The sequence below is a fragment of the Leptinotarsa decemlineata genome, unplaced genomic scaffold (genome assembly GCF_025532065.1).
Source record: "Leptinotarsa decemlineata unplaced genomic scaffold, Ldec_3_MD MMD2_tig00000199_RagTag_RagTag, whole genome shotgun sequence".
NCBI classification, from domain to species: Eukaryota; Metazoa; Arthropoda; class Insecta; order Coleoptera; family Chrysomelidae; genus Leptinotarsa; species Leptinotarsa decemlineata.
In genome coordinates, this window is record NW_027412544.1 from 16,044,244 (window position 1) to 16,056,941 (window position 12,698).

Genomic DNA, 12,698 nt, shown 5'->3' on the forward strand with positions numbered 1-12,698 from the left:
TTTCATTGAAAAGTGTTATAAATATATCAAAACAAAAATATAATTTTTCTTATTAGTCAGTGGGCTATGCTTGAAGACTGGCAACAAACAAATCTAAAGAAATGAACTTTAAACGTTCAAGCCAGTCTCGAATATACCTACACAGTAGGTTAAATGGACTGACGCCTATCAGAAAACTACTCCCCTGGCTAATACCACGAAGGGCGTTGGATTATATCCGACAGGCGTCAGTGCAGGAATCTTCACAGAAATTTTCCTGCATATGCAATTGACAATACAACTGAAAGAGTCGACCGAAAGTGTGCCCGTTCCAAAATTGAAGGTCGACTCTTTCATTTGTATTGCCAATTGCATATGCAGGAAATTTTCTGTGAACATTCCTGCACTGACCCCTGTCGGATATAATCCAACGCCCTTCGTGGTATTAGCCAGGGAAGTAGTTGTTTTCTGATAGGTGTCAGCCCATTTAACCTACTGTTTAGGTATATTCGAGACTGGCTTGAACGTTTAAAGTTCATTTCTTTGGAAAAATATAATTACATGATTATTTCAGCTGAACTTTTAATCAACATGACAAAAAAATTCCTCTTATGATATCACGATTTCTAAAAAAATGAATTATTTCAACATTTCTAATGAAACAGTAAATAGTTGAAGCCTTTCGAAATTATTGTGAATGAATAAATGTTTGCGGATTCGTTCCACATTGGTTGGGACACCCAAACAATCGGTTGTTATTCTGTTTTTTGTTTACTTCGCAATACGAGTAAACAACCTCTAGGTATCATTGTGTCCCCTTTACTGATGATGTGTAGCGAATCTGATGCTCACCTTGGGTATTTCTTTGAACCATCTGATAACGAGTCTTAAAATGTTTTCATACTTATACCGAACTGGTAGTTTAAATCTGAATGATAAAACCACTATGTAGGATTGAATTAATATCTTCAGTACACAAGAGGCTTTGCATCCTGGTGTCATTACAACGCTAGTCAAACCTCAATTCAGTATACCAGTAAAAAAAAGTTGTGTTTCCAGAAATATATTTAGCGAATCAATATTTTATACCTGAGTGATGAAACCAAAATTTAATGATGAATTCATTGAAAGAAATTCGACAGGGATTAAAGTTAAATAAGTTAAATACTCTACTCTGCATCTTCTGCATCTACAACTGCTTCAATTTTGTATATCTATAAAAATTCTGTAGTCGAGTGGAATTAATTTTGATAAAACATGTAAAAATAATCAGTTTTCATGCCCTCTTGAAAAAGGTAAAATTTTACATTCGACCTTTCGCATAAGTATTCTGTGCAAAAGGTTATATAATACAAAAGGGTACTATTTTTTTCATTTTTGGACAAAGGAAGATCAAGACAGTTGCCAAGTCAATCTTGATGAAATTTCCGAAGGAGTAAACAACTGAACACATTTGGAAAGGGCGTAGTGTTTTTGAATCTGATGTTATTGTTATTTGAAATACTAACTGGAATTGGGAAATAATCCATGGAATCTTATCTATATTTCGAGACATTCTATATATATATATATATATATATATATATATATATATATATATATATATATATATATATATATATATATATGCCCCGACTCAACTTGAATTTCTGCAGAAATTCCCGTGAGTCATAAACGCTAGCTTGGGAAATTACCTCATTTTGCGGGAGTCAATTGAATTCAACTGATTTAATCTTGATGAATGATTCAAATCTACCAACGAGAATGAAAACAATTGAATGACAATTTTATGTGGTCAGTATTAACACTTTTTAAATAAATTTAAAGTTGGTTATTAATAAATAATAATCGACATGGGTACACCATTATTAAAATAAAAACAAAAAAGTGTGAAACTTCTGAAGAAAGCAAGATATTGATTAACTTCAATGAAAACTTACTACAAAGGAGAGAAGATCATGCATAAAAGTTTCTTTCAGATATAAACTGGAAGAATTACACGGAAATTACCTTTTCATTCAGTGTATACACCGAACATTCGTAGTGGATTGAAAAAGATATTGTTCAGAAAAAAGGTGCACAACGTTATATATGCTATAAAAATTTCACTTACATGGAAAATAATGAAACTCCAAGTTTCGGATGAAGACACTTCTCTTCATCAGCGCCTTTTTCAATTACTTTCATGAAACTACAATTCTGCTTTTGTCACAATGAAAATTCGTAGAAACATTCGACCATAATGGATAGCTTTGGGTCTGTTTTGGGGCTACAGCAATGGAGAAACGGTTTTGAATTCTATTATTCATTTTAATTGAAGGGGTTATATTTTTACGAGTGATTAATTTTTGGGAAAGAAAGTTTTTGGCTTTCTACTACTCCATCTTGATAAAAAAAAAGGATGAGGGAATCTTCCAAAGAAAGGAAAGAAGTAATCAATTTGAAAATAAGTAACTCTATACATGGATGTGTAAATCATGCAAAGAAGTAACTTTCAGACACATACTGAAAGAAAGTCCTCCTGAAACATCGATGTATACCAGTGAGGATGACAGTGTTCTATGTAAGTGCAATTTGTTACCATTCATTTAAAGTAGAACTCATGTGAATGATATCTGATTTTTATTCCACAACGAATGTTTGATATACAAACTGAGTAGAGAAAAGTATCTTCTGTATAATTCAGTGTTCATATAGAAGTATTTGTTTTAAAAGATTTTTTTTCTTTCGTGTAATTCAATGTTTATGTGAAAGTAGCCGATTCAGGAGGACTTTCTTTCAGTTTGTGTCTAAAAGTTACTTCTTTGCATGATCTACACATCCATGTATAGAGTTACTTATTTTCAAATTTATTACTTCCTTCCTTTCTTTGAAAGATTCCCTCATCCTTTTTTTTGTATCAAGATGGAGTAGTAGATTCAGATAAGTAACACACACATAATAGGGGGTTCAAAATAAGCGACACTCCGGTGTTGATGTTGTGAACTACAGACAAGTATATTGGTATTCATTAATTATGTATATAATTTTGTTGCTGTTATAATATTAATTCCGGCGATTTATTGATCATCCCTTTTTCTCGATTTGAATGAATATAAGCGAATCAGAATCAAGGTTAAACCACCGGTGTCTCCCAATGAGTGATGTGGACAAAAAAATATATAGATGCAGTGACTTCAATTTTCATAATTCACTACGAAAAAATTGAGTAAATTTTGTAGTGAAAACTATTTCAGAATCGAAAGAGTTTGTAGAACTTGGTACCTGAAAAGAGACCATATGAACATGGGTCTCTTCATCGCGTAATTTGGAGTAGACCTTATTTTAAGAGAACTGTTACTTGATCATGATTATTATTAGTACTCCGTTTTGCTATTATTATAAAATAACTCATCCTTGTGGTATATCAAAGATATCTCTAAACTCAATTATGTCAATAGTGAATGTTAACAAAAGTTGATCCAAATATTATTAAGAAAGATACACTCTATAGGCAATATACATTGTTGAAATAGTGAACTTTTATTACTGAAATTCTTGAATTTTCAACACCGCCCAACAAACTTCATCAAGGTGGGTTTTTCTGCCCATTACAAGCAATCAAGAAGGTAATGATGTTGCTTGGCCTGGGATTCCCGAATAACCGGTACCAAATTATGATACCTCATTTGCAAGCTAATTTGACATAAATTCTGTGACAATGTAACATGGATTTTTTCTAAGGGAAAAAACAAAATGGCATCTTCACAGGCGGCTTCACAGGCGGCTTCATCAGGGTCGGAAATTATGATTTGTTTGTCAATGCAAAAAACAATATGGTAGCTCCAAGATGGCGGACGAAATTTGTAATTATGGTTCGATTCGACCCTACACCGAAAACGAATTCTTCAAAACACATGTGTTGTGACAATAATGCAAAAATACGTCGATTTTAAATCCAAGGGGGATATTTTCTTGTCGTAACCTCGACTGTTATACCTCTCTCCCCACCCCTTGGTAACTCATACAAATTGAATAGAGAAAGTGCTAAGTGTGACACAGCATTGAAAAGGTAATACCATAAGGAATTCAGACATATGTGTGTTCGCTACCTAACTTTTCATTTCGGGGCCCTATTGCGTATTCCCTAACTAATGATATTGTACTTGGAAGGTAATGTGAACAATTCACGAGAAAAGAACAAAAATTGAAAAAATTAACATTGCATGAACTCAAAAATTGAAAAATTGTGCATGAATTCAACTAAGATCAATCCAAACTACATTAATTCACAGTAGATGCCCGAAGTGGTCTCCATTCACTGCCATTAATGAGTCTAAGTTCGTCTTAAAACTTTGTCTGATGTTTTGAAGCATGTCTGGGGTTATTTGACGACATTCAGTTATAATACGCTGACGTTACTCTTCTAACGAACCTGGCTGAGTGGCGTATATTTTACTTTTTAAATGGCCCCACAAAAAGGAAACTAAGGAGGATAAATCGGGAGATCGGGGGGTCATTTAATGCATCCTCTTCTTCCATTCCAGTGTCTAGGAAAAAAACATATGCAAATTTTGAATCGAATCAAACTACAATTACAAATACTGTGCGCCATCTTGTTTTTTGCATCGACAAAACAATCATAATTTTCTATCCTGAAAATCCCCACATACTAATTTTGATTCGAATCGGACCATAATTACAAATTTCTTCCGCCATCTTGGAGACAACATATCGCAGTGAAAATTTTCACCATGTTTTACACTTTTTTACACATATTTACTTCCACTCTTTCAAAGCTATTGATTTCAGATCTGAATATTCGATTTTATTTTACTTAAAATTTCCATTGACATTACTTATTTCCCATAAGATTATAACGGTTCGTCAAGCTGAACAGGTCGAGAACTTCTCTTGCAAACCTCAAATAAAACATACCTTTACAATACTCGTATTAGCGACTTGAGTATTTCCCTTGAAGCAGTACGATAATTACTAAATAAATACCTACTGTACATTGGCGTACTAGCGCTAGGTGATATTTGAAATCCACTGGGAACGCACGATTATTAAAAGGGCATACAATAATAATAATAATAATATCGTTTATTATGCATAAAAAAACATTTATACATAAAAGGAAAAGGGTTAGCCAAAGGCTATCTTCCACCCCTCACAAAAATTATACAGTGAGTATAAGAAAATAATTATAAAAATACTTATTTACTATCATAAAAATGATAGAGAAGAGAAAAATAATACATTGTATAGTTGCTAATAACTCTTAATGTTCCTAGCATTATTTTGGTCAATTAAACAATTCCATTGGACTACCATACATTGAATTTTAAATTTTTTAAATTAGCACTGAGCAGTAAGCAACTGCGATTTTATTTCTTTCTTGAATTGATGAATATTATTATTTGAAAGGGGTAAAATTTCATTCACATAAGACGGGGATATATAAGAAAAACATCCTTGAAATTTGGAAGTACGGTGACTAGGTATGTTGAATGAGTTAATTCCCAAATTGACCGTATGTATGTCAGAATGCTTGCTTAATAAACTATATAAATAACTAGGTGTTTTAGTTTGAAGTAACTTAAACAAAAACATTTTTATCAAATATTGGAGTCTGTGCCTCACATTCAGCTCCTTCATTTTTAACAAAAATGGGGTGACATGTTCACCATATGGTATACAGCATACGAATCGCATGCAAGCATTTTGTATACGTTGTAACTTCTGTTTGTTATATTGCGGCAAAAAATTGTAATACACCGAACAACAATACTCGATATGGGGGTAAATAAAAGTTTTAACTTACCTGAGTTTCATTTCTTCTGATAACTGATACTTGAATTTATATAGCGATTTGAGTTTGAAGAACGATACTTTGAAAATTTTTGTCACATGTTCATGGAAAGACAGAGCTACCTATGGTTACGCCAAGATTTTTAGCACTATCTACCCAGCCAATGTCTGCGTTATCGAGAGTGAGCCTAAAGTTACACTATTACTAGTTTATATTATTTGTCTTTGAGACCCTATGCATGAGGCCAAACTTTTGATTGATTTTCAGTTCATGATTCTCCGAGTTTTGTGCAAATCTGTGTTTATATTGGCCACGCAACTTTCTGTATCGGTGTTATGGGAAAACAAATATAACTGTATATCATCTGCGTATAGATATACTTGGCAATGTGATAAGAAAGTGGGGTAATCAGAAATAAACAATGAAAACACCAAGGGACCTAAAATAATTCCCTGCGATACACCTGAGCTTGTTTCTTTTAGGGATGACCATGAGTAATCATCCAGTTTGACCCTCTGTGATCGGCCTGAGAGATAGCTGGTCATCCATTTAAGAGAAATGTCATCGAATCCTATGAACTTGAGCTTGCTGATAAGTAAATCGAAATTAACTAAATCGAAAGAGTTACTTTGATCAAGCAGTACTAAAAGGGTGACTTTTGATTGATCTCTGAATCTCGCAAGATCGTCGATTACTTTCAAGAGGGCAGTCTGTGTTCCGTTTTTTTGCAAAACCCAGTCTGCTCGTACGGGAGTATTCGAAACATTTTTCTCGAATATTTTAGAGAATGAGGGCAGAATGCTGACAGGGCGTAGGTCACTGAACGTGGTAGGTGCATTCTTTTTCGGAATTGGAATTATGTTAGCAACCTTCCAAACATCTGAAAAAATACCCTGTCTGAAGCCAACTCACCACCAAATAATCCTCTGCAAATTTTATACTGCTAATGATAGGCCAACTGATTACGCTTGAAGATGATCACTTGGTGATTGAAACACCAGAGGTTGCAAACTGTGCATCACGAATGAAATTGTCACATGCATTACTTTCGCAAATTGACAAACAGCGGTGATGCATATTATCAATTATATATAGGGCGTTCCAACGAAAACTTGACCAGACCCCCCCCCCCTGTAAGTCAGAAATGGACGTGTAATCGAAAATTTCAAAGAATACGTCAATTTTTATCTCTAGGGGGACTTATTCTAATATGGAAATCATACCCGAAACTTCACCCCCCCTGCAGTTAGCAACTATCCCCCCTATTTTTTCAAATGGCATGGGGGTCGAGTGATACATCATTTGAAAGGTCTTTTGTCTCTCTATTACTTCTGTAATTATTTATTATCATCAGTCCTGAGAGTTTCATTGTTCTACCTCGAATATTACGGAAGATACGGGGGTGTTTCCATGAGAAGTGAGACACACTGTATGTATAAACAGAACTCAAATAAGAAAACTACATTTCTTTTCATTGTCTAAAACACTGGTGAGGTATATGATTATTTAAAAATGTTTTGAAATGCCCGCAAATTTTTTAAAATATCTCCTAATGTGCCATTTTGAGCTTGTGACACGTGTTACACTAAATATAACACAAATTAAATATACCGCCTCATGCACATAGTCATAATGCTAATAGAAAAGACGGCTAATAACCTCAAGAACAGATGAATCGCTTTACAATGAGTTCCACGAACACTGGTTTTGAAAGCTAGGGGATTTCCAACATCTACGTGATATAATTATTCTTTTTTCATGAGAATAGGAAAAACCCCTTATCTAGACTGAACTGATTCCTCGATACTTCTCTTTATTGGAATAACTTGGTTTGTCATATGATTTCGTGTTGCTTGAAATATTATATTTCGTATTCACCACATATGCAGTGGAGTTTTCAGTTTCAGATGAGTCGAATTTCGCCGATAAAAAAGTGAATTGGTCAAATCATCGAAACTAATGACGCTTTGAATATAGTTTTTTCCATTTCATACAGACCAGATTGTTCTAATAATACGAATTGTGGAGGGTGTTTATGATTCTATCAACTCTAACTTTAACGAAAACTATGTGGTATGGAATATAAAAGTGAAGACTCAGAATTTCGATCTAGTACACATATGTTGCTTTTGGTAGGGCTGCTAAGGGTATATGTAAGCACCTTTAAGTCAAGTGTAGGTTCTGAGCCAGTCGAGATGTTTCATGGATATGGTTAGTCTCAACAATATATGGAGGGACGGTAACCGGCTGGTTTGCGTGAATGTTTCATTCCACTGATTCAGTCGATCGGTGGAACGGTGGTTTGAGCCCGATGACCGGATCCGTGCTAGGAATCGCACGTTTGAAAGTAAGACTTGGCTCGCTCCTTAGCTCGCACAAGTTTAGACTTTTGGGGGTTATCAACACAAATATCTTATACTAGTTCTTTATCAGAAACGTTTGGATAATTATCACAGTCTTAAGACATTATAGGTTGAGTTGGAAAAAATACGAAGACTATCTCATATCCCCTGTACTTCAAAACATCAGTCCACCGTAACTGCATGTTATCAGCCTACTAGTCTGATATGAGTCTGAAGAAGGGGTATGAAAATATTCACACAGCAGGATTTATAATAGTCATGTAGTTACTATTTGAAATCTGTTTTTCCGTTAATCAGCTGTCACCCCCATACGAACGACAACTCTCAGAAGTTGAGAAACTTGTGCGAGCTAAGGACTAACGTGTGATTCCTAACACGGTACTGTACTATACTACTACTATAAACTATCCTACACGGGCGCCATACTTATAACAGTAAAACAAAACAATGATCCCAAGTTGTTTGACATATATTAACACTTGGTAAAAAACGTTGTATTACTAGTGCACTCGACAATATTGATTTTTCCTCTACCTCTCCCGATTAGGTGACTAACAATTTCCCTTTCAGTTACTTTTGTAGAAGAAGACAGTTATATTTTTGCTATATGGACAGTAGACAGTAGATATTGATATTAAAGCTTTAATATTAAAGCAAAATATATTATTTCCGAAACTTCAAGTGTATATACACCATTATTTTTCGTTTCCTTAAAAAATGTTATACTATGCACTTCATGTATCATTAACATTTCGATTTTTCTCATCTTAAATTTGAAGTTGATAGCATTTTATTTGCGAGTGTTTGTAAGCATAATCGTTTTTATACATGCTTTTCGTCATTCGTATGGAATTAAATCCAATGTTGAGGAATCTGCTTCCTGAAGCAAACAAACACTCTTTTCCCAATAGATATTCTTGAACATTTTCTCATTATTATTTATATGGAAAACCCTGTAATGGTATAGGACATTTTGGAATAGTTATATTTTTAGGAGAGATTAACTTTGAGATTTTGGCTTTCTACTTCTCTATTTCATTACAAAAATGAATGTGAGAATCTTTCAGAGAAATGAAGAAAGCAATTAATGCCAAAAAATGAACTCTTTACAAAGATGTGTAGATCAATCTGGATAACATAACAGATTGGTGCTGAGGAGGCAATAAGGCGAGTGTCTCATTCCGAAACATCGGATGTCCGCTATTGAGGATGACAGTCTTCATTGTAAGTAAAATTTTACCTCTTTTCATCTGTAATGTCATCCAAATTGGTGCTGAAGAGGCAATAAGACGAGTGTCTTATTCCGAAACATCGGAATTTCGCCATTGAGGATGACAGTTTCCATGTAAATGAAATTCTACCTTTTTCATATACTATATTGTGTATCAATCCTGTGAATGATATCTGATTTAATTCCATAACGAATGTTCAAAGTGAAAAGTGAATAGGGAAAAGTATTTTTAGTCAATTTAATGATCATATAAAAGTAGTTGAATCGAAAATATTTTTTCTTTCGTGTAATTCAATGTTTATATGAAAGTATTTGTTTCAAGAGGGCTTTTTTTCAGTTTGTGCCTGAAAGTTGCTTCTGTGCATGATCTACACATCTTTGAAAAAAGTTCATTTTTTATTAATTGCTTTTTTTCTCTCTTTGGAAGCTTCCCACATTTTTTATTTGAAGATGGAGTGGTAGAATATATTTTGATAACACGTAGAAATAACAGTGACTGATGTCAAATGATGGAGTTATACTCAAATCGATTATACATAACAACCGTTGTTTAGTAAACCAAATTTCTACCAGAATATTTTTGTTTAGCAGAGCTCGTCGTTGATACTTAGCTAGCACAACTTCATTGTATAAGGACGAAAGCTGGTTAATGACTAAAGCCATTTAAAACCCAAACCATCTGAGGTCGTGTTGGTTCACCGACAGAAATTGAGTGTATATTTTTTTCATTACGGAACCAAGTGACTACTTCATGTAAAAATTGAAACATAGTTTGTCTTTTGAATTGGATCCGTCAAAAATGTACAGAGTGGGCCAAATTGGATACTTTTGAAGGTAAACCCCTATTTTCAAACTAGATAGATGAAAACTGATGACTGAGTCTGGGGGTCAAATTTTATGACAAACTCGATGGTGAAAATCTGAGTTACAGCGTGTTTTTTGAAAAATGTGCATTTTCGAGAAGTTGCTCTAACGTTTGTCCTGTCAGAAATTTTTTGTTTCTATGAAAACATTTCCGTAGAATTTCTTTACGTAGAATTCAATGGTATAAAAAACTTATTTTTTCAAATGAGGTATTCATAGTTATTGATGAAAAACTATTTTTTTAAAGAGACACCCTGCATATTCCTGCATATTTCACTGTCAAAAAATGTAGCACACTTGATGTTTTGCTAGAGTCATCTTTGAAATACAGAGCTTTTAGGTGTTTTCATGTAGACTTTGAAACGTATACTTTGATCAAGTAGGCTTTGGACGATGCGGCGATAAAACAGAATGCAAATCTTTACTGGTAGCTGTCAAATTTTGATTTAGTAAAGACGCTATTCAATTAGTGGTTTTTGTTCAATTTTCGAACACATTCGCAAAGAAATATGAGAATTTTGAAAAATGGGAAATGATAGTCTATTTTATACAAACCGGGGAAAATGCAGAAGCAGAAAGCAATTTGTATCACGAGAGGTATCCAGAGAAAAGAAAACCTTTTAGATACATTTTTGCAAGATTGCGACACAATCTAATTGATGGTGGTCAGTTTGAAAAGAAAAGAGCAAAATTATATGAATCAAATAGGGATGAGGAGTTGGAAGAAATAGTCGTTTTAGGAACTGTTGAAAATAATCTCAAAACGTCAACGGGAAATTTGAAAATATCAACGATCTACCAAGAACTAACATTAAGAGGATTTTGAAGAAATACAAATTCAAGCCATACAAGACCAGAAGAGTTCATCATCTTAGACCAGGAAATTTTGAACGCCGCATGGTTTTTCGCCAGTGGTTCCTGGAAAGTTGTAACCCAGTGCGTGATTTTTCATTAAATAGTATCTGGATAGACGAAGCTTTTCAACCGCTACAATTTTTTAATTTGGGCACAACAAAGTGCTCATTACATTGTGAAGGGGTAGAATAATCGGCCCGTTCATTTATTATGGCACTCTCACATCTCAGATGTATTTAGAAATTTTAAGACTAAATATTGAACCCCTTATTGATGAATTGCTACTAATGGAGCTCAAAAAAATGTTTTAACGAGACGAGGCTCCGCCTCAGAACACTGCGATTGCCACCAATTTTTTGGCTGCAAATTTGGGTAGCCAACCAAGGAACCAACCGTTGGCCGTGGAGCTCACCTAACACCTTTGGACTTTTACCTCTGAGTAAGGTTGACAGATCTTATTTTTGAATTGCCGACCAATTTTAGATACAAATTGGGGCAAAAAACGCTCAAAAAGGTGACGCCTGTGTGTAGGAGAGGCTGGTAGACATTTCGAACACCTTCTCTGAAGAAATATATTTGTTTGTATACTAGTTTGTTCTTTATCATTATTATTATTGTTAAAGTTTCATTCATCAGTAGTAAATATAATATAAATTGTTATCAGTGTTATTGAAACTACGCGTTTTTTAACAGTTGTGAAAAGCTTTCTCAACATTGGACACCCAGTTTTCATGTATCTAGTTTGAAAACAGGAGTTTCCCTTTAAAAGTGTCCAATTTGGCTCACTCTGTACACAAACTATCTTCACTATAAATGATATAGAACTATGTAGATGGAGATAATATTTGACAGTATAGGTGATTTTTAGAATTTGTTATACCTGTTTCAGTAGTTGCAACCGCTACCACTGGTTACATATCCATTTTCATATCTGTTCAGAGTACGAGCGCAATCTAACCTCGAGGGGTTTTCTTTTTGCGTTCTACTCTTTACTAATTTTTCAGAACGTTTCAGTTGTCCTAGACACTTCTGGAAAATTGCAATATCTTGCATGAACTTGGATAATGAAACGTGACGCATCACATGCAGCCACCAAACACACCTTTAAGGACGACCAATGAGAACTGACACCCTCCCACTCTGAATCCTCCTGAATGAGCCGGCGAAATCGAATACTAAGCGCTAGCCCGCCAACTTGAAATTCAGTCCTCCACGTTTAATAGTTCGTTCACGGTGTATTGAATCAGTGGATTGTGTTTTGTATTAGTTACAAGGTTTTGCGGTCTCGCTTTTACCACCTTATAATGGGATACAAAAGAGTTGTACAAGCTACTCCCCTGGTGAGTTTTGTCATTTGATAATGTTTTGTATTTGTGTGGAGCTGGCAAGCATTTGACATCTTGCGAGGGTCATGCTTGCTTGGGTTGGTCGATTTCAGGGGTGTGTTATTGAGAGAGTTATCGACCATTCGTTTATGATGAAACATTGAGACTCTCAAACATGTGGTGAAATGCAAAACTCCAATTTCTATTTTTAAAACGGATTGGCCTTCAGTTCGTTCAGTGAATGCCTACTGCTTACTAGTATTTTGGTTCTATTTGAACTTTTTTTA

At 34.5% G+C, this 12,698-nt stretch overlaps 1 protein-coding gene across 5 annotated transcripts in view; it reads left to right on the forward strand.

Annotated features, from left to right (window-relative positions):
- Window positions 1-12,698, forward strand: part of LOC111512105 (hexokinase type 2) — a 152,162-nt gene that overhangs the window by 111,115 nt on the left and 28,349 nt on the right. The window contains exon 1 of one of the 5 annotated variants that reach the window (XM_074173051.1): window positions 12,267-12,426. The exons of the other annotated variants lie outside the window; for them this stretch is intronic. Within the exon in view, the coding sequence (XP_074029152.1) occupies window positions 12,391-12,426 (36 nt within the window). The 5' untranslated portion in view covers window positions 12,267-12,390. Of the gene's footprint in view, window positions 1-12,266; window positions 12,427-12,698 lie in introns of those variants that run through there. 5 annotated transcript variants of the gene reach the window in all.